The sequence below is a fragment of the Mugil cephalus genome, chromosome 4 (assembly GCF_022458985.1).
Source record: "Mugil cephalus isolate CIBA_MC_2020 chromosome 4, CIBA_Mcephalus_1.1, whole genome shotgun sequence".
In the NCBI taxonomy this organism is placed as follows: Eukaryota; Metazoa; Chordata; class Actinopteri; order Mugiliformes; family Mugilidae; genus Mugil; species Mugil cephalus.
The window spans coordinates 7,856,949-7,880,053 of NC_061773.1; the positions used below are offsets into that span (position 1 = coordinate 7,856,949).

Here is a 23,105-nt window from a genome sequence, read left to right on the forward strand (position 1 = left end):
TATGGAAATTAGCTCGAGTGCCATCGTAGGTCTGATTCAGTTGATCCCCAGCTGCACATGTTGGTAATCACCGCTGCTTCTTGAATTCACTCGCAGGCACGCAATAAGCAACCTGCTGCCAGCACCCCCTACGCTTTTGTCTAATCCGCTGTTTCACTGGGCTCTAGTTTGTTGCACAAATATGAAAGTGAATCTCAGCAGCAGAATGCACAGAGGCACATTAACTAGGATGTGCGCCTCCACACTAAAGCCCCAGACATTAAGTCGAGGATTTACACTGGAATATGATTCCCTCAGTGTCTTAATAGTTTGGTGCAGACGTTCTTAGACAAACAGATCTTTCCGAACTTGGTGACCTTGGAGACCTGGTGCATGGAGATGTTTCCAAAATCACATTCATTACATTACTCTGTTTGCACTTTGAATTGATATGTGTCATCTACAATAATCTTGAGATTAACTGAGCAAATGAATATGTTGTTACATTTTTGTCTCTACATTTAAGACAGTTGGAAACTTGCTGTTCAATATCAGTATCTTTCTATGGCTTCCCTTAGAATCCCTTCCTGAATCTTTGGTTAATGCCTCCACCTACTGGTTAAACGAGGGTATTGCCTATTTTAAAAACCACCTTAACTATTACTGACTATAAAGACTTTCTGTTTCTCGTGGTTATACCACACTGACAATCTTATCTCACAAGTGGGCACCACAAAAACAGCTTTAAATTGCTTTCTAGTGTACAATATTTAAATGCTGATTTCCCTGGCTTAAACACACAAACTGACAAAGATTTTAAATAAAAAAAAATAACATACTTTTAACATCTGGAACGTTCAAGTCAATTGGTGTTGTTTGTCAGCAGTTGAGGATATCTAATGTAATGGCCTCATGTCTCCAGATTCACTCAAAGTTGTTATTTGGATCAAAATTTAAAATACTTAGTTGCAAAACATCACTGAGGTCAAAATGAGTGTGCTGAGAGTTGTCCATTGAACTGTCTATTTCCTTTTGGAGGCTGCATTTTGTAGCACCATAGAACTGTATTGAGTTTCTACAACTTATATGACATATAATAAGTATATCGCATTTTAGTCAGTGGACAGAATAACAGGAACACTTGTTTGTATCTAATTCAATCCAGTTTAAGAGCATCACAAACTACAGCTATTATAACTGCCATTCTGGTTGAGTCAGCACAACACTGTTATATTAGAACGCATTTATTTTCACTAATATTCTGGCAAGTGAGTATCTATTTAGGATCCCCAAATTCGAGCTAATGAGCAGATGAGTTTCTACTATCGCTACAGGAAGTAGACTATTTATATATTTGTATGCTATTTGAATTTGAATAGGTGTTAATATCTTTTTGTTTTTATATATTTTTTTATGTGTTTGAAGAATAAATTCTTCTTCAGTGCATATGCTGTTGAAGTCACGGCTCAGTGCACCGTCTTCTAAAGGGGGATGGTGGCGCATGTCTGGCAACCCACCCTGTCAAATCCTCGGCACACACTACCTGTGACCGTGCTGGAAGTCGCACCCTAAACTTAGCGTCTTTGCACCTGACAGGAGCGCAACTGCGGGCAAACCATGGCAGGAAAAAGGGCGTTAGTGATCCTGTCTAAAGGCGCGGAGGAGATGGAGACTGTTATCCCCGTGGACATCATGCGCAGAGCCGGGGTTTGTAACTCGTTGACATACGTGCTAACAGCTAGCTCGCTAAAGATGGCACAAACATACACAACTCAGTCTAATAGCTGGAATTACAATTAGCCACCATTGCATTTGGTTTATAATGCTACCAATATTTCAGTGCTGTTTGGTCGTAACAGTATTATCATTTGATAACAATCGTGCACAGAACAATTTTGCACAGAACAATAAACTTGCTAAAGAGCTAAAGTTAATAATATGCTAACACGGCCAAACTAATGAGTAGTTCTGTCCAATAACACAAGAGTTTAGTCAGCTGTTTGTGTAACACCCTGCTAACTCTTAACGCACTCGTTACTTTAGTGGAGAGGGCGCACAGAGGCCAAGTTAAATGTCAAAAGTCCAACTTCTCCGCCATTTGATAGCTTTCTAAATAAGAGCCTCGGTCAGCCGTGCTCTGTGCGCAGACGTGATGTAGTGTTGTAACACCATGCTAGTCATGATAGAGCTAATCAGTTTTTATTATCTGGCCAACTCTATAGATTTCAGTGACGGTTGCAGGTCTTGCGGGTAAAGAGCCGGTCCAGTGCAGCAGAAACGTCGTCATCTGTCCCGACGCTAGCCTGGAGGATGCCAGCAAACAGGTGCAGCTCACTATTTAACTACTATACCCATATTCGCTCTATTTTATTGTGAATGTTTCATCAGTGGCTGGTAATCTGCTATCTCAGACCATGTCATTCTCCATCTAATATTATTTGTCTTCAAGGGCCCTTATGATGTGGTGCTTCTGCCAGGAGGGATGCCAGGGGCCCAGAATTTGGCAGAGGTGAGTAAAACTCAAACATGACTCAGGTTTTCAGCTGCTCTAGGGTTTAACATCACAAATTTCACGCTTGAGATTTCGGATAAAAACACACTCTTACATATTTCAGTGTTGTGGATATTACTGGCAAGACGAGACATGTTTACTTAAGTCAGAAGTTGAATGGCCTGGATTTGCTTGTATCACTTGTGGCTGAATAGCTATGTTCAGTAACTAAAACCAAAAAGTGTCTCACTAACCCAGAAGCCTGCTTTCATGTTGTTTCCTCTTTGATTTAAAATTTCACAACTGTTACAGATTAAAATGTCCATAAAAACATAACTTTATTAGAATGAAGACAGAGACTGTAATAGGTCAGATTTGACAGTGATTTATATGATCCAAGTAACAGGAGCTGTTACCTTGAAGTTTAGTCTGTTGCTTTGAGCAGTTTGTTGTAGTCGTCTCTGCTCTGTTTATTACAGCAGGATCCTTATTAATCTCTCAAAAGCAAGGACGTTACATCACCAAAATAACTTAAATTTGTTTGCTTACTCTATACATCACAGACACTGGATTCCTCAAGCATCTAATGTCAAACTAGGTGTACATTTCTTTTTTTGATCAATTCCAAATAATGTCATGTGATTTTTAAAGATAGATATGACAAATTTGAGATCTGTTCAAAAATTTAAATGGACGCAAATCTGATCAGTCAAGGTGCATCTTAGTGCCACGGTGAGGTGCTAGTGTGAAACGTAAGTCGGTGAAACTAGGTGTATATGTATATATAATCAATAATCTAAATATTTTCAGTGCGTGTCATGTAAACCTGGGAGAGGACAGTTTAAGCTGCGTTTTATTCAGTCTCCTGAATTCATATCATACTTTATATTTAAAATGATTGCCTCTTGCTGAGTGCATTAGACTGCAACCCCTTTGTGACCATAAAACTATGAATGGGTTTACACATTAAGTGGATGGATGGTAACTGACTCTGGAAGAAGGAAGAACACCTTCATTGGAGGCTAAACTTAATGTATTTTTTTCAGCTGTGTCTTTATGACATAAAGAATGTAGTTCTCATAATGTGAAACCCGTAACTCATCTGATAGAAGACCATGCTTCATTTAAACTATATTGTGACATTTTCAGTTTCCAAATATGTGCATGTGTTGAAACGACGATGCATTCGTTTTGGCCTTAAAATGACTAACAGCACCTGGTTCCTGTGCTCTTTTGCAGTCTCCTGCTGTGAAGGAGGTGCTGAAGGATCAAGATGGCAGAAAGGGCCTGATTGCAGCCATCTGTGCAGGTACAGTTTGTGAACACACACGGGACAAATGTCACCCACCTCTGAACTTAAGCTTAAAATACGTTGTGACGTTAAACTTGGAAAAAATCATGGTGCTGCTCTAATACTAGATTTAAAAAGATACTAGATGCAGTTTTATGTTTGTCATCATGTTGCGTCACGTGTTAACACTGCAAATACATTTTAGGGAATTAACCAATAAATATTGCACACACTAGTCTGCAAATCAAATTAAAACGGTTAACAATTTATTTTTATTTATACAAGAGTATAAATGCATAATAAACATTTTTACTGAGAAACGACACTAAATGTATGATATTTGGGGTTTAGACACACTAAACTGATGCAGTGCTGGGGAAGACAATTTGGATTTGCAAGATCTTAGAGAAATAATAGATTCAGAACCATTTGTGACACTTTAGTTAATGGATGTTCCAAGTTGCCGCCCACATTTTGAAAAATATACACCATTAATAAATGTCGTGCTTCATTAATTTATCGCAATTTCCTATGAACTCCCTTGACATTTGAAGTGAAAGGGTGAGGAGGCTTGATTAATAACAGAACCCACCAGCACTGACATTTTAATGTGACAGGTTCCGTATGCAGGGAAAGGACACTGGAAGGACATTTTGAATAGGGACAGGGAACCAATGCGGCAAAGTGGATTGAAGGGTGTCCTAGAAAAGACGAAATCCTCACAGGAATATACAGTTTAATGAACCTGCCGGTACGAGGGTCTGTTGCAAGACTTATTATTCCGCCTTAAAATGAAAGTTATTAATGTGACACATGAGAAAGGTTAATTGATAAAGGGCTTCACTGAAAACCAGAATAGTGACGAGAAGAAAATACAGACAGGACAAGTTTATCAGTGTATGTTTCTGTTTTTGAGCCTGATTTTCAAGAATGAAAGAGGTCGGTGAAATGTGTAAGCCTATCAGACAGAACATTAACCATCTGAATGCAAAATAAGTGCACCCCGAAGCGTTCCTTGCTTCCTGGTGCTATGTGTTGCACCTAAATGCATCTGGTCGTTCCATGTGATGTAAAAATGTGATTCATGGCCACCTTTTCCTATTCCTCTATGGTCCAGTTATGATGCTAGATGTTATCAAAAGCAGCATTAACTTTATCAGCAACATACATACATAGTATAGCATGTATAATAGTATGGCTATATAGTCTGTGGGCTTGGTCCACACTGGCCCTCGTGTATCAGTGAGCTTTGCCCTACTTTGAGGTCGTATAGGTACTAACTGTTACAGTTTTGGAGATGCTCTGACCCAGTCGTCTAGCCATCACAATTTGGCCCTGTTTGGAGTCCTTCAAATCCTTCAACCTGCCCATTTTTCTTCATTGGAACAGCAGCTTTGAGGACACATTGTTCCATCTCTGCCTTATATACCCCACCCCCTGACAGGATCCTTAAAAACAAAATAATCTGTGTTATTGCATTTGACCAGTAATTATGACCAGTCACTCATAATGTTATGGCTGACAGGTACGTACATTGTATGCTGGATTCATCCGATTGTCATCATCACTGCTCTCTTTGCATTAACCTCGCTGTCTGCCTCTGGTTCTCAGAAGGTCTCCCTCTCCCTGGCTGTCGTCCTCTGGGTGGGGACTGTCTGTAACAGGAGTAGCTTGGCTTTAACTGGCAGTCTGCAGCTCTGCCAGGGGAAAGTGGAATCTTTAGACTGCACGGGAAGCCAGCCAAGGAGCATAATCAATAACTTTCTATTTATTAACAGTTTTTGGATGAGCTCACTGCAGTGCTAGGACATTACCAAAGTTAATGCAGCTGCAGTCAATGTCTTCACCCCCCCTTGTTTTCCATTGTGATGCAGAATCTGAAACTGTACACTGTGTGTGTGTATTCTTGGAAACAATAGTACAGTTGAGGACACCTTTAGGACATGCTGTTAATTATTAAATGTTGTATTTTGTGAACAACTTTTATTCATAATTAACTGAAATGTGTTATTAGGGCTACGGGGCAACGCCCGAGGCCTAGTTTTCTTTGTTATGTGTGGGACTCAAAGTGAGGGATTCCAGGACGTAGCATTTTACACAATTTTACCCCTTGACTTTGTAACCTCCTTTGAACTGCCCAAAGATGAAAAGCACACGCTTTTATAAGTGTCACTTAATAACAGAAAGCTGATAAATGAACGTTTGCCTTTCTGCAGGTCCCACGGCTCTTCTGGCACATGGCATTGGCTACGGCAGCACGGTCACTACACACCCCGGCATGAAGGAGAAGATGATGGCTGGAGGTAATGAAAACACATTGTAAATTTAGTAAGTTGTAATTATTTGTAGAAGGCAGTAGATGGTGCTGTACTAGCTATTTGTTGCCTTTGGAGTATCTTGTCAGTCTGCAGTAGGAGGGCACACCACTCAGAGGTGGAAGCCGATGCAGGAATTTGACAGAACATACTAGAACTGGGTCAGCTGAAGTGTTGATGGTGTGCGTGCTTGCAGTGCTCTATTGTCTGACGTATGCGACTTTCAACTCGTATCTCTCACATCGCCATTATCCTTATGCTCTTTGTCTTTTTTTAGACCACTATAAATATTCAGAGGCTCGAGTACAGAAGGATGGACATTACATCACCAGCCGTGGGCCAGGAACCAGTTTTGAATTTGCCTTGACGATTGTAGAGGAACTTATGGGGGCTGAGGTTGCAGCTCAAGTCAAGGCTCCGCTTATTATGAAAGACTGACTGCAGCCATGTTTTACCTATGATCCTGCATAACAGCACTTCCCTGCTATACAAGCCTGGTACTACTGACAACAAATCCAACTTAGCCAGCACCAAGAATCAAAGTGACTCAAGACAAGTCTGTTCTGACCGATTATTGTCTTCCTTTGTGTTTCTTAGTTACTAATAAAACATACTTTGTGACTGAAACACAATGTGGATAATCAATAGGCACGCACACGAACTTACTCTCTCTTACTTTCTCATCATTTTTGACTGCTTATTGTGTCACCTGTGAATAAAAGATGAGTGTGACAAAAGTCATCTTGTGTTACTATACCCTGCCAAAACATTAGGCCATGATTGTTATGTTAAAACAGCACGAGTGTGGCAATTGAACTGTATGATCTGAAATAAAAACACAAGTGATATTTATCCTAGAGAGATATGTGTTGGTACAAGACAATACATTCCAATAGTAGCCATTATAAACACATGCTAAATACCATAACCTTATTAAGCTCAGATTTAATACAGGACTGTTGTATTAGAAGACAATTGTTTTCACTGATGTACCTAAGGAACTGGCAAGTGGGTGTTTATTAATACTGGAGGTCACTGTGACTTGTCTTCACATGCCTGCAGTGGTTGTGGACACCTAAATATAGGCAGGAGCAGCAGCAGCATAATGTAATGTATTGTGAATGTGAGCACTGCTTGCTTTTAACGCGGGAAGCGGAATCCGAATAGACTGACAGGTGTCCTGGCCAATCAAAGTCCTCGACCTGGCTGCAGTCGTCTTCTGATCGACCAATGGCAGCTCGTCCGCAGCCAGAGGGGCGGGGCTTAGGTGCAGCGCGTGGTGGCTGTGTCAGAGCAACAAAATCCGGAGGGTCTTCTTCACACAGTCAGAAAGGAAGAGGAGAATTTAGCCAGAGGTAAGACCATTTTGGTTCTCTCCGGTGTGTCCAAGTGGGTTATTTTTGACTTTAATAAACCTCAGCATTCACCCGAAATGGCCATGACAGCGTTCAGATATTACCGAGCCTGCTGTTTAATGTTGGCGGACCAGTTTACCTAACGTTAATCACGGTAACTAGCTACGAACCGTTTCGGAATTAACCTCACACTGGTGCCGCGACAGCTATCGGGACCAGAGTATAAGATTGCAAAGAGCAGCTTTCTGCAAACCCGGGTATCCTTTTAATAAAGCTGTGATTAGCTCACTAAGTGTGCTGAGCCTCAAGACCGTGGCGTAAATGCATTGACATCGGTGTCTCAATGTCTCCGGGCTGAGTAACGTTAGCCCGGGGTAACGCTCACTGCATATTGTCACGGTGCGTTCAGGCTCCGTGGACACGACCAGAGTGAAACCAGGGGTGTCTTGACACTCAGCGGTCGCTCTGCAGATGTGACCTAACACTGAGACGTCAGCCCCAGAAGCTCTCCATCCTCAGTGAGTGTGCGCTGCATGTCCTGACTGTAGCTAACACTGTGCGGCAGAGGCCAGGTCCTCCATCAGTCCGAGACATCATCGTGACAGCGGGGAAACTAACTCGTCAGTAGTAGTAGTAATCTGAATATTTATACTCTCATTGATAGCGGGATTGATTCATTACCTGAATGGCTTATTAACATATTAACGGGCAACTGTATGTGTGTGTGTGTGTGTGTGTTTAAATTTTAAATTTTAAATTTAAGAGTACCAGGTGCAACATTTGGCAACATGAGCCACCCTCATTGACAGGACGCCTGTCAAGATAATATTCTCATCTCCACTCGAGCTATTGAAACAGGAAGAATCTGTGGTGCTGGTCTTTACCTCTTTCGCTTTGCATGCACAGGAAATAGAGGGGTAGTTCGTTTCTGGTACGCTGCGTGTTCATTTGATGGGAAACCGCCTCTTATAACACCTCCAGACGACAGTCATTTCTTAGCACGCAGAAAGGCAACAGCAGGCACGGGGTCAATCCAAATTGAGGAAACGACTCAATTGGGTTTCTCATCCACAATTCCCCCAACTAAACAGAAAAAAGACTGAGGCTCTTTTACCATTACGGAGGACAGAGGTTTGTTTGCTGTTAAAATCACATCATATCAAAATCCAAATCATCAAACATCGTGAGTGTGCACCTGTGTTATGATGAATACTTCTGGAAAGGTCCGGGTGAGTTGTTTTGTTCTGTGATAGTCTTCCAGCGTTTTAGACGGGGCCGTCCCTGTTACATTCAGGCAAAATTCCCTCGTGTGCCTGTTTTCGTTTTATTCAAAACGAAATCCTTGGTATTCCCTGGAAGACAAACGTTCCTGGTTAAATAGTGCCTTGTTGACAATTGTATAGCACCGTCTCATTAATGCCGCATTTTTTTCAGTTAGATATTTCTGGAGCGTTAACATTTTGCGCTGTTGCACATAACATGTTAGAATTATTCTGCTTGAGCAGCTGTACAGTAAAGAGCTTGAGGCCTGACTCCCTATTTCTGGATGGGGCAAGGAGGGCGGGATGGGGGAGGGCGAGGCTGAAGTCGCTGTGACTGAGTCATTGGTTTAGCTAATGATGCAATTACAGTGCTGCACTTTGCATCTCCTGATTACATCCCCTACTTGCGCTGGCCTGCAGACAATAAAGGCTGAATTTGCTTGGCCGACTTGTTTTTACAGATAAATTTCAGAAGGTAATAGACAATTTGCGGTTTCATCAGGCGTAAACATTTTGTTTTCCTGTCATCAGCAACCAATGGATAGATGAGGCTGTGACACTAAACCTTATGTGCAGTCTGAATTGCAGTTCTTTGAGATTGCACATTTCAGAGCCTCAGTAGGCTAATGATTTCTTGAAGTAACAATAATATATACATTTTTATGTGAAATTGTGTTTACCGCTATCAGCAAATTAAATTAGTCGCAACATGCACATGGATCAAGTGAGTATGACACTCTGATCTATAGATATAAAACAAATAGTTTTGTCATTGATATTGCGCTATTTTTGGTTTAATTGCTCAGGCTGGTTGAAGAAACAATATTTCATTATATGATTTAAGTGGACCACTATGATGTGTTTCTAGCAGCCATTATACCCCAGTTATCCACTCTGGGGAATTTTATTTGCCAGGAGCATGATTTATAAACCGTACTCTGCTGCCATCTGCAATATAAAGTTCACATTTAAGTTAAGAGTTCCCTATATCACTGATTGCCATGAGTTTTCCCCGTAACAAATAAGGTTTCGGGGCTGTGTGGGGAAAAAGTATACAAGGGGGGCCTTGACCTTTTGATGATCTTTTAGGTAGTCAAAGTCAGTGTGACCTCAAGTTTGTCTCATTCTTGTGAACTGAAGAAATCGGGGACGCCCGGAAGGAAGGTCATTGCATTGGACACAGATGTCCACTGAGACTTGAGGAAGAACCAATTCAGTGATCGTTTTTTGTTTTATAAAAACACTGAAGAATTCCAAGGGTAAAATTCTCAAAAATATTTAAAATGAATTAAGGCTACTTTTTTTTTTTTTTTTAAATAAAAAGCTGTTTTTGTTTGTCTTTATGTCAGACACAATAGGGAGGAAGAGATATGTATGACCTGATTTTTAAAAGAGGATCCTGGACTAAAACAGGAAGATAATTTCCTCACTTAGCTTAATTGCTGCAGAGAATAATACTTTTTGTTTTGCTGTATATGAGCATTTTTAAAAACGAAAACAAAACAGTATTGTTAGGCCAGTCCATTTTTTAAATGATCATATTGGTATCGGACTTCAACTAAGACTGATCTTTTATCGTTATTTATTTTAGATCTGCCATAAAACCAAAATCACATCCCCGTAGCATCAAAACATCTACTTCCTGATATAATGGCAGTCGACTAGCGACACAGCTGCCAAAAAGAAAATTAAGAAGACGACGACTTCAGAGTCCAGTGCACCAAGGTTTATGGCATTAGATGACCCACCCTATTCTGTTGTAGAGGACACAGGTTTCCAGTACAAGCTAACCCACTCTACTTCCCCTGCTACAGTCACACAGTGCGCGCACACATGATCTTGGAGAATACATTGAATACATTGAATATTAAAAGACTGGTGTCAGATTGAGGGGCAATAAACTTGATTGGGACATCCCCAGGGGCTTAATTAAGATGCTATACAAACTATTAAAAACTATCTATACAGTATAGGCCTATGTCATATAGAAAAAGACATTTTGTATCAGTCTGTCTTTAAATCACCATAACAACGTGGATGTTGGATTTAGCGACAAATAGCAGGAGAGGGAGGGAGAGATGCCGATTGGTTATGAGACCATGGTGGAGTAGACTGGACCTCTTTAACCCAGATATGGCTGACACGAGGTGATGTCACATTCAGCCTTCTTTGCTGGTACCTCTTTGACGGCAGTTTGATGTGTGCTTACTTTAAGATGTCTGTCAATACTGCATCGTTAGACTCATCTGCTGACTAAGGGCCACTGTTGCCCAAGAGCACTGAAAATGATTTGTTACAGGCATAATTTACTGCATACGAACAGACAAAACACATGCAAATTAAGAAAATATCTACATCAGTTTGACAATATGTGTGCTGCAAATAGTCACAACACCAGCCAAAAGTGGAATATAATGCAAGTCATGGAAACATCAATGGAGAGAGACCTTAAAAAAGTGATGAACCTGGATGGGAAATACTTATTGTTCAACGCTTTTGACTTTTGGATTTTTCTACTCATTTGTGGTCTTGGAAAAGAGCTGAAATATAAATGTTTGGTTTTAAAATTTGTATTAATATATTAATATTTTATCAGTGGGAAAAGAAGTGTGCCCCTATAACGGTGTTATTAGCTTAAAATGAATTAGAAATAATCTAGGAAACATTTTATGCTGAGGTAATAGTAACAGACAGCTGGCCAGTATGAACTTGACCACTATTTATAGATGATATGCTATGTGGGTTTTTGAGATGTGAAAGTGTGCACTGCATTCTTTTAGTAGTATGTTTCATCTGTCCGGCAAATATTTGTGTCGCTTTTAATGCAAAACCAAAGGCATGTTGTTTTATGCTGATTTGAACTATTTTTACCCTTTTTCAGTGCAGCCATTTGGAACAGCTGTAAAAATATTTAGGAACTGGTTGTGGGAGACCATAAAGTGGCCCTAATTCCTCAGAGCATGTGATTTTGTTTGCTTAATGTATGTCACTTGCTCTGTTGTGTGTGCCCAGTGAGACCAGGCAGAGACTGTAGTACTAAAAGCCTAATGGCCTTCTCCTCAGCGATGCCCAAAGGGCCCCTGAGTCAACTCAGTATGAGGCAGAAAGAATAACCAGCCTCATGTAAACTGTCGTGTCAAGTGCTGTATGTAGAGTCCTATTAGTTTTTTCATTATTTCTGACCTCTCCTGTCTTTCTAGTCAGATGCATGAAGCGAAAAATCCTACCGTAATCATATCATAATCAAATCATAAGACATGTTCAAAACTCGAAACCTCATTGCCTTCGCATTAAAAAAATTACCAAGCAAACTGAAAATCCCATAACTTTAATTGTCATTCAGCTCAACACAAAACACCAAAAGCTGTCCAGTATTGAATCTATGCATCAGTCAAATAGTGTCTTAAAATGATTAGTCATAATAAGAATTATACTTCTTTGATTTAAGTTTTATTCTGAAATGCTATGCTATAATTGTGTGTTTGAGATACGTGAGATCATCATATTGTCTTAGATTACCTCAAAGAAGTCACCTTAATTAATTAATGTGGTCTTACATAAATCTAAGATATTGTTTTTCTTTCAATGATAGTGTTAGAATAAGTAACTCTGTAGCCTCTGGAACATTTAATCCTCTACTGTGATGTTTCATGTCTTTAACCCGTCCATGAACAAAATGCAGTTTAAATGCATGTCTCCAACAAATAAGACATTTTGTTGTTAACTTACTTACTAAAGCTCTCTGCTGTCTTGCTTGCTGTTAGTGTGGATAACACTAACTGAACTGCATCTGTTGATACAGCACGTGTACCAAGAGCAAAGGGAATTGCAATTAACATCACAACTAAAATGACTCGGCTCTATGTAGCAAATAAAGGCCCAAATGAATCAGTGTTGATTGTCTTCCCCTACATCCAATGAACTGTTAACAGACAACTGAGTGTAGCGAAAGGAAGGATGGATGATTTCTTAAAGTTTGGGGAAATTACATTTGGTATACCTGTAGAAAGGTGTTGAGCTTCAAGCCTTCTCTCTATCGTAATAGAAAAGTGTGACTTAACATTAATTGTTTGAGTCTGTTAAACTGTTAAAACCAGCTGGTTGTAAGGGATGCAAACACTCATATACCTGTTATGTTCAGAGGAGCATAACCTTTTCCTTATGCGTCTGTTTGGCAAAGCTCAGAGAATCGTGTGCAGACTGTCATGCCATTCAGAACATGTATGTATCAACATGGAGCTTTAGGTTGGCCACAGTGGTGTGGTGGTTAGTACTGATGACTCATTCATGGTTCTGGGTTCGAATCCATCAGCTGAGTGGGGACTTTCTGTCTGCAGTTTTTAATGTGTCTGCGTGGGCGCTCTAGGTACTCTGGCTTCCTCCCACCGTCCAAAGACACGGTTGTTATGTTCATTGGTGATTCTAAATTGACAATAGGTGTGTGTGAGAGGTTGTCGGTCTCTCTGTGTTAAACCTGTGATTGACTGGAGACCTGTCCAGGGTGTATCCCCCTCTCGCCCGATGACAGCTGGGATAGGCTCTGCGTGACCTTCCTGAGGACAAGTGGTTATGGAAAATGAATGAATGAATGAATGAATGAACTGTGGTCTAGCTTGAAGCAGAAGTTGGAGATGCCGTGACTGAGCTTGAGCTGTGTAAGAAAGGCCAGGGACAGTGGTGCGCAACAGTGAAGTTGTAGCTTTCACCTAAGGCTCTGGACAACAAAGACATATATACACACACATTGGATAAGTAAATACAAAACTCTGGAGGAAGATGATTTAAGCATCACATTCACTAAATTTCATATTTTGTGTTTACAAGTGTGTTTTCCTCAATTAGGCTGAAATGTGTAAACATTAGTCATATTGTCGGGACAGCATACTACATTTATGATACTTATATTGTGATTTGTGATTGTCCAATTACTTAAGATGAGACTTGCTACACTCCTAATGTAATGAAAATGTAAACAGAGTTCTATCCTAAGCACTTATTCAATGAAACATTGGTACGATATTTCCAAATATGTCCTTGGCCCGGGCCTGTAACAAACACATGATGGGATTTGGGCTCTAGTCAATTCAAAAGGTGCCATATCTGAGCCCAACTTGCTGCTTAGCCACCTGTTCAGTTACCTGATGCCCAGAGCAATCTGTCCTGAGATACAGTTTGAACAAATCTGGAAATCCATCTGCTGATCATCATCAGCGTCCTATGGGTTCTTTGTAACCTTAAAGCCACAAATACTAAAAAAATAGTGACTGTCAAATTTATTTCACTCCTCTCCACATCTTATTCACTTTGCCCATCTCCTCATCTGACTATCTCTCTCTCTTTTTTTTTTTTTTTTTTTAGAGTAGGCAGGTAGTCGATTACATAAATCTTGTTTAAACATCAATAACGTTAAGTTAAACCTCCACTCCTGCATTTTGAGAGCAGTGGTTTTATAGCCCATTGATCTGTGCTAGCATTACTTGCAAATACTATCAGCAAGGTGGGGTCTGTTTCTCAGAATCTCGTGTACGTTGCCTTTTAAAATACATACTATGCTTAGGGAAGTGAAATGGCAAGCTTAATGCATGCTGGGTACGGCACATTTGTATGTATGTATTACAACAAGCCATTGATTCTTGTAGGAAAGCAATCCTCTCATTTCACTCCTCTCTGTATGGAGGTGTGAGTGCACAGCTGTGAACAACATGCGGGACCTTAGAGGGATTGTGTGGCGTGTTCAAAGACACTACCGCATACATTGTGGTGACTGGAAGCTGATGCTATTCTACTCATGTTTGCGCTACTTTCTGGCATAAGAAGACACAGCCTATGAGTGTTTTTCATCTGACTTTGTTGCCACCTTGTAATTCTCTTCTTTTTGAGCTAGTCAGCTTTCTGTGCAGAGTTCACTTGCTATAGAGCCACAAAAAGTTGAGTCAGTTTCAGTGGAAGTCATGACTTTCTCAGTTAAGACGAGAGTATGTTCTCATAGATGAACATAGGTTTGTTGTTTGCCTCCTTGTAGCCCACCGCTCTCCACGTTCACCCTTTACAGCTCACTCTGATTCACTGAATGCATGCTTACTCAAATGCTGACAGTGCAAATGAAGGAGTGTGTGTGTGTGTGCGCGCGTGCGCGTGTGTGTGTTTGTGTGTGGGGAAGAAAGAGGGAGGGGCATTTCCTTTAACGCATCTCCTCCGCTCAGTGACTTCAAGCTCACACATTTATTCTGCCTCTTCCCTCAGTCTCTTTCTTTTTCCCCCTCAGTCCCTGTCCCTGTCCTGTCTGTCTCGTGTCATTTTTTGTTTTCCTGTCTCATGTTCTCATGTCCGACGTATACATGCTCATCTCACTCAGGCGCATAGTCTTGGCCACACAGGAGCTCACAGTAACCAGTCTCCTCTCATTCCTCCTCCCTCTCCTCTCACTGTTTTCCTGCTCAGTCTCTTGGATTTTGTCCACCGCTCCTCCGTCACTGCTTCTGTTTCCTGCATTCGCTCCTTGGTTCTTCTCACTGCGTCAGGAATCAGCAACAGACTGAGGTGGGTGTTTTAAGAGCAGCATCGCTAGGTCTGAGGCTGCATCTCTTTGGTCTCCCTCTCTCTCTCTCTTCCGCTCTCTCACCCCTTTCCTCTCCTCTCACTTTGTTCTGTCAGTGAGAGCCGGGATGGTCGTGATTGTCTGTTCCTAGCAAGTGCCATACTATTCTTATGCAGCAGCGTTTTACGTTGTCACATACTAACGCTAGCGAGGCAGCACATCTGCCTCTAGAGATGCTTCGGAGCTGTCAATACGGTTGATAGTGCCGCCACTGGTGCATTGAGAACAGTCTTTGCATACCTTATTAAACTGGCACGTATGTTGCTCTCTTGCTGTCCGTCTCTACTCCATTACTCTCCTTTGTCTGAATGTCTGTCATGTATTATGCATGATCTGTCCTTTTGAATTCTTGCCAAAGACTCGACTATGCTTTAAGATTTAAAAGGAACTATCCTAAAATAGTCGGGGCGAAAGACGCAGGTGAACATTTGCGCTAAAGCACGCACATTCACATGGGTGGTTCGATTCCTTTTCACCTTACCTGCCCTGCTGCTGCTGCTGCTGCTGCTGCTGCAGTTCCATCTGTTGCAGTTGCCACAGCAAGCAACACCCCGAAGCGAGGCTCTAACTGTTCCCCCCAGTGTTGCTGGTGATGTGTGTTGCTGAGAGGTTGTGACAGTCATCCGGGCCCTGGTCGAATGTGTTACCGTGTCATTTAAATGTGTGTTTGTGTGTGGGTGTTCATGCTGAGGTGGATTGTTGTGGGCCAGTATCTCTGCATGCCTATGTATGCTCCTACATTTGTGTGTGTGTGTGTGTGTGTGTGTGTGTGTGTGTGTGTGTGTGTGTGTGTGTGTGTGTGTGTGTGTGTTTGCAGTCTTGTATACACTACGGTTACTTGCCTGCCTGTGGGCTCTGATCCAAGAAGAAAGCACAGGAGAGGCAGGCTGCAGGGGTTCAGTTTGGTGCAGTAAGCTGTTGAATGCTCTGTAACGAGCAGGAAAAAGGCAGATTCGTGCACCGGTGTGTCCTTTCACTGAGCCGGTACATCTGTACTGCGTAAAAGCATAAAAGGCTGTTGTCTTTTTTTTTTTTTTTAATGTCCGCAGTAGTCGGTATGTCCTTGAGTAGCAAAATTCTTAACGGTTGCTGTCTATACGACCTTTAACTTTTATTTATGACATATAATATGATGATGAAACAGATGCTACAGTGACTCTGCAAAACATTAATACGGTTATTTTTTTTCATTCTTTTACTACTAACACAATCAAACACAATCACTTGAAATAAATGCTATGTGGCACATGAAAAAAGAACCTGTAGAAGTGCTTTGGTGAGGTGCTGTGCTTGATGCTTGTTATGGTAGAAACAAAGGTATTTCTTCTTCTCTTGATGATGATGATGCAATTATGCTGGATCCACATTCCACTGAAAGTGAGCTTTTTAGAGCAGCAACTGTACAGAGAAAGGAACTACAATAGAGTAGCACAGATCAATGTATTTCTTTTGAGGTTTGAATGCTTTAAGTAAACATATGTCACTTGCAGCAAAGTAGTGCTCGTGTAGGTTTTATTGAAGAGGACAGCATCACAAATCAGAAGTGAGCAAATATTGCATGATACAGTAATTTCATCTTGCATTCTGAGACATATTTCGGTTATATGAAACTATGTAGGTTGTCTTTGATAACTGACATATCATACCCTTTGCCAGCTCATTAGGTAGTGAAAATGATTGCATTCATACCATGCGTTGAGATCTTAGCTTCATGAAGGTTACAGTATTCAGCACAGTTTAAAATAACAGAGAAAGCTTTTGATGGAAATATCTGTATTGTTTTGACTGCTTCATTTTGGTGAGTGGACCAGGCTAAATAACAGAAGTAATTCAGTGTTTAATTCAGTACCGTTTAACAATACGTTCATACTTAATACTGGTATTTTTAATATACCGGCATACCGGTGTATTTTATTGCACAGCATTCGTAACGCTGCAGTGTACGACACTGTTTCAGACCGGACCATTTTCAATGTAGCCCTTCCAAACACGTGGTACAGATGGGTGTGACTGCGTCACTGTGAGGCGTGGTGAAGATGGAAAGGTCAGAAAAATTGAGCAGCAGAAGGTGCCATGTTTTTTTTTTTTTTTAGGGTAACCAGACGTCCCCAATTTCTGGGGACAGTCCCAATTTTGGATGACCCGTCCCCCGGCTATAGCTGTCGCCGAGTCTAAAAAGTTTAGCTTTTTATGAATGAGAAAAAAATGATGCACGCAGACCATAATTATTGTAGTAGCCGGTCACGCTGCTATTGACATTACAGACATAGTAGTTTAAATATGTTTAAACGTGAATTAATATGTCAAAAGAAATGAAACCGTAATTGTTCCCTTTTATTCATTTAATCCTGATAACATTTTTTTTTTCTTTTTTTGTTCCCGGATTGCTAACACAGGGCCATGCAAACCTGTTTTACTACTAGTGTGGAATAATTCTGCAATATTTACTCATCATCACAGTAAAATACTCAATTGATTGACTGCGTTAATTCCTCTTTCAACAAGTGTTGTTAACATTATTTATGGGGGAAAAAAACCCTGATACTGTCAGAATTTTGAAAAATACCATGATATCTTTTGGTCATACCGCCCTAACTACATCCTGCAAGATAATCAAGATGATGATTTTTTTTTTTTTACCCTGTGTCAACATGGACTGAACATTGTAACAGTGGAGTGGATTAAGCACGGGACTGTTTTTCACTCGTATACCTAGTGAAAAGTCCATATGCAAAAGTCCATATGTTTTGGCACATGTGAGTGTAATAATTTGGCAACACTTTGTCAGCCAAGCAATAAAATTAGCAACAACAATGGGAGTTTACAAGTAACATAAAAAACAATTAAGGTCACTCTGCAGCCAATCTGAGCACCAATGTGAGATGGATAATTGACAGACATTGAATTGAAAGTCTCTGCCAAACATGGACTACGGGATGTATGTAAGATTGGGAGTTGCTGGGTGAAGGATAACTGTAGCTAATGGCAGAACTGTGACATTTCGCTCAGCGTTATCCGTAATGTAGGTCTTGACTCTCTGCAGTTTTTCACAGCTTGGCCTGCTGGATACTCTGGAGGGGGTGTGTTTCATAAAGTGAGCTCAGTAATCTTTCTGCAGTTGAGATTTAGCAGCCTGTCTGGCATCATTAGCCCTGTTTTGGGATTCCCACGGGTCATCATACTCACACATACATGCACACAGACACACAGGAACTTAGTAAATGCATCATACATTTACTAAGCAGGTGTGTTTTTCTCCTCCCTAGTAGCCGTATTTGTGTTCTAGTCTGGATTTGGAAAAGATGTAATAGAAGAGGTAATGCGAGTTTCTAGCCACAACACTCGTGTCAAGAGCTGAAGTAAGTAAACATTTTTCATGCTAGTAAAAGTGCAGTTTTCTAGTTGTAGGGATGGTGAATATTAAAGCATATATAATGTACAACATTAAAAGATCTTCTCTGAGTCAGCTTTCTGTATTTAACTACAGGTCATTTCATATGGGTTTTCCATATTTGTAGAGATGGGTCTGGGTCAGAAAATAGTCATGTTAAATGATTTACTAGAATGATTTTTTAATCTTATACATTTTTCTTCTTCTTGCTATTATTGTTTGTCATGAATATTTACTGATATGGAGGCAAACATAAGAGTTTCGAGTGCCTTTAATCCATATTTGGTGGAAAAGACTGTAATAACAACTGTCGTTAGCCAGTTTCATCTGTTACTCAATTGAACTATGTTATTTATGCTTGATGTAAGTTGCATCCGTTAATCAAAGAGCCACTTTCTCTGATTTCTTTTCATTTCCGTTTGGATAGAAAAGGGATTGTTATTAGAGAGCGATGAGCGATGAACTAGCCAGGTAGTTCTAGAGCGAGAAAATGAGAAACATTTAGAGGATTAACTATCATAACACATTGTGGTTTTAAGCTAATTGCCTTGATTGTCTGAAAAGATGTAGGACATACCAAAGGATATCTGTGGAAGGCTCAAGACACATCTCATGTAGGGCATCCACTGCTTATTTGTCGAGTTTCATCACTTTGCCTGCAGGTGTGATGGCGCTTTCCTTAGAAGTCTTGCTCTTTGGGCTCCTCAACGTACCTTTTGTTCACAGTGTCAGGCCTAAACAGCTGCTCATTTAAATTTCATCTCCCCGAAGGTTGTTTTTAAGATGTGTTGAATGCGTTGTGACGTTAGCTCCGTGAACCATTAGTGGACATTGCCGACTATTGTAGCATGCCCTTGCTCTATGGCAGGTATTGTGAGTTCATTGTGTGTCATACAACTTAATAAATCACTGTAATGGAGAAACTTACCCGAGGAATATTTCCATACAATGCTGGATAAAGGATTGTTTGGCTAATGAAGAGCTTCATTTGCAGTGCGATTAAAATGGTTGTTGTGAAAGTGCTTCTGCTGAGTGTTTTTAGGACAAGTGCACCAAGTTTGTCACCTGATGGGTTTGAGAATAATAACCCTGGGTAGGACTAGCCACTCATTCAGTCAATATTTATAAACCATTTGTTGAATCATTGCGGTAATGAGGTTGCCACTCATTAAAAAATGAGCATGTATGTGGGATGCTGGACAAAATGTGTTCACCTGCTATTTTAGGAAACATCACACAAATTTATATTGAGAAAGTTCTTCAAAAGAACCAAAAAAAAAAGGAAGAATCCTATCAAGACAGAACATGTTAAAGCATATTATCTCATCTCATCTATCAGACATGGCTTGGTATGTATTACAGTTGCTATCATGCACTTCATGCAAGGATGTCCGATAATATCGGCCAACTGATAATATCGGCCGATATTACCCTATTTGTGTAATATCTGATCATATCATTATCGGTTTTACCACTGATAATGAAAACAGATGACATAATGCCCGGGTTGTGTTGCTGTGCGCTCCTGCTGCCGCTGTTTGTGGGGTCCTGAGACATTTACCGGCGCACGATTGATGACCTTATCAAACCGCACCCAGAGCCAAAACAACAACAGTGTGGCTAACAGGTTGCTTGCTACCTAAAATTAGTCTGGGCTAAAAATAAATAAAAAAATAATAAAAAAAAATAAAATAATATAAAAATAAAATAATAAACAAAATATATCGGTACCATATCGGAAACGGAAATTAAGCATTTGGACAATATTGGCTATCAGATATCGGCACAAAGTCAATATCGGACACATCATAGACACTAGATGATGACAAATGCAAGTTGTTTATTTGCATTTTTTAATGCAGGAATTAACCCGTTTTCTACTGTAAAGTGAGACAATCTTTCACATTGAGTGCTACAGTATCTGCATGTTGTTTCCTCACCAGCACAGACCACAGACATCACAAGAAGCCAGCATTTTCACACTTAGGTCATGCTGGTCTGTGCTAAAGTAGCCTTCTAGATGTTTCGCTGAGGATCCCTGACGTTAGAGAGAATTAGTGCGATCACCAGACATGATGAAGCCATTCTTCTGTTTTTACAAATGTAAGTAATGTGTGTTTGTCAGAAGTGATTTGTGAACGTATATGCATTTGACAGAGACAACCACATTCATCATGATCCATTGTAACACTGTGCGAACATGTGAGTTATGGTACCAGTGTTGCAGGTGTGAATAATGACTTGGCACTTACTGTTGTGGTTGATGTGTGCCTGTGACTTATGAGACATCGTGCTGTTTGTGATGCCTGAGTTATTGGGGTCATGTCTATATTTACTGCAAATACTGAAGATTGATTTGAAGTCTGTATCTTGAGCACAACGTGGAAGTTTTTTGTGCTGATCCTTGACTGCTACGTTTGTTATCCTCCAGTACTGTACTGCAACCTTCACATACACAACTCTGATTTACACCCATACTGAGCAGCAAGTTTAGTTTTGCGCAAAGCAGTGCATCCTAAGCTAATTAACTAAACTTTAGTTAGGTGAGATATTCACAAATTGGTATGTGTTATGAGAGCAGATATGGTGTCGTTATTAGCAGAATAATTCACCCCAAACCTTCTTTTCCAAGGTCGTCCAGTTTACCACAGCACACGTGGGACCAACTAGTGACTGTAAAAAGTCTGTGTTCATTAGTCTCAAAACATGGTTCAGGAAACTGATTCTGAGAAACCAGAAGTCGTTTTCTTGTCATACATGACGAGAATAAGTAGGTGCAAGATTTCTCGTGTCTCGTGCAATACATGAGACACATATTAACACATTTAGTTCCATTATTACAAACAAACAAAATAAAAGCGCTGTAAGTGAATAAGTGAAATCCTGTCGCTCGGTTGGAGGTTTGTCAATCCTAGCATGTGTGTTTCTGTGCTGTAACGAGAGCAGAGGGCTGGCTGACCTGGCACATAGATCACAGTCAAAAGGGAGAAGGTTGAAAATAGGTTGATGGAAAAGGAAATGCAGAGAACAAGACCAAGGGAGGAGACCAATCTACCAACGGACATATTTACTCTCCATCTTATTAGTTACTGTCGCTTCAAAACACAAATGGAAAAGGAAATAGAAGTCCACAACAAAATGGAGGTCCAGCTCCCAGGGGATATGGGATTTGGGTATCAGCCCATAATTTCAATGAAAAAGCTAGTGTGAAAGAGCACCAGGGTGTCACGCTGAGGGATTCGCTTCTTGGCTGTTTTATACCCAAACCTGCCTTTTCCAAGTCACAGCAGCTCTGACCTCTAAACCCCTATGTTAGCATTTCTCCCTGTCAAGACTGTCTCTGTCCATCCTCCCTGAAGTTCAGTAACTCATGTACACATGTCATGTCTTTAATATCCTGCTGTATTCTGCTGAAGCATGACATTTTCCCCAATAAGTTTTGCTGAATTCAGTTAATTTTGAGCACTGGATCCTCCTTCCACCTCAGTCTTTGTCATGTTTTTGCCAGTTCCTAAGATAGGAGAACCGCCACCATTTCCTTTTATATGGTTTCAAACTGCAACCTCCTACTTCTGTTTTTGAGGTTTACCAGGGTATTCATTCTTGTGGTGTGTTATCTGAAGTTGTGGTCAAGTCTCTTGATCATTGCTCACAATGAAACATACACCTACATCCTGGAGAGAAGTATGACCTGCTATGTGGTAATTAATTGTTTATTTCACTAAAATACTGTACTGACTTTGGATAGTTAAATGAAACCCATTTCCTTTCAGTTATTAATATGAGGAAAAACATAATTAACATTGTCATTTATTTATCCTCATCTATCCTCATTTAAAACAAAAACGACAAATATGAAAATCCTCCCAAAATGTTTTGCTAACTTTTGGTATGACACTGATTTTTTTCATAGCCTGCCTCTGCTATGCAATAGTTTCACTATTAGACAAGTTTTATATCAGAAATATTTAGACTGTAGACTGTCACTTCCTTTTGGCCTCATGTTGCAAAGATATTTTATGTTGCAAAACTATTTCCCGCACTTTGATTTCCATAGTTTGAGTCATGTGTTCATTGCTGCAACTTTTGGTGACAAACCGATCAGCATCATCAAAAAAGTGCTACTTGGGCAATGTATGCACATTTGAGATAAACTCTCAGGAAACATTGTCCTGAACTAAGTAGCCAAGACTGGATACACTTTTTATTGCAATAGTGTTGAAAGTACGTAAGCAGTGGCATTCAGACGATGCTTCTTTGACATTAAGGTACCTAATGCTTGCCAAGACTGTATTCCAGCCCTACAATGCAGCTCCGGCAGAGTGTCATCAACACCAAATACTGTCCCTGTCATCAACATGTAACTCTATGTAGAAATGTTTCCACTCCACACTCCAGCTGATGATTTGTTCTGTGTAATCAT

At 40.4% G+C, this 23,105-nt stretch overlaps 2 protein-coding genes across 5 annotated transcripts in view; both read left to right on the top strand.

Moving 5' to 3' along the window:
• Positions 1-1,479: 1,479 nt before the first annotated feature.
• On the top strand, positions 1,480-6,928 carry park7 (parkinson protein 7). Its single transcript, XM_047584046.1, has 6 exons — positions 1,480-1,686; positions 2,202-2,303; positions 2,429-2,488; positions 3,710-3,779; positions 5,978-6,064; positions 6,354-6,928. Exons 1-6 carry the CDS (start codon positions 1,597-1,599, stop codon positions 6,512-6,514), a joined length of 570 nt encoding a protein of 189 aa, XP_047440002.1. The 5' UTR covers positions 1,480-1,596; the 3' UTR covers positions 6,515-6,928.
• A 410-nt stretch (positions 6,929-7,338) lies between these two features.
• Positions 7,339-23,105, top strand: part of kcnab2a (potassium voltage-gated channel subfamily A regulatory beta subunit 2a) — a 77,430-nt gene continuing 61,663 nt past the window's right edge. For 2 of the 4 annotated variants that reach the window (XM_047582056.1, XM_047582054.1), the window contains exon 1: positions 14,916-15,233. The gene's annotated coding sequence lies outside the window, so the exon portion shown is untranslated. Of the gene's footprint in view, positions 7,432-14,915; positions 15,234-23,105 lie in introns of those variants that run through there. The other 2 variants (XM_047582052.1, XM_047582053.1) reach the window with 2 other exon arrangements.

Excerpts from the sequence above, each read along its gene's own strand:
- park7 (XM_047584046.1), top strand. The coding sequence starts at position 1,597 with ATGGCAGGAAAAAGGGCGTTAGTGATCCTGTCTAAAGGCGCGGAGGAG. Across the intron at positions 2,489-3,709 it reads GGGCCCAGAATTTGGCAGAG|TCTCCTGCTGTGAAGGAGGT; the intron begins GTGAGTAAAACT and ends GCTCTTTTGCAG. Across the intron at positions 3,780-5,977 it reads GATTGCAGCCATCTGTGCAG|GTCCCACGGCTCTTCTGGCA; the intron begins GTACAGTTTGTG and ends GCCTTTCTGCAG.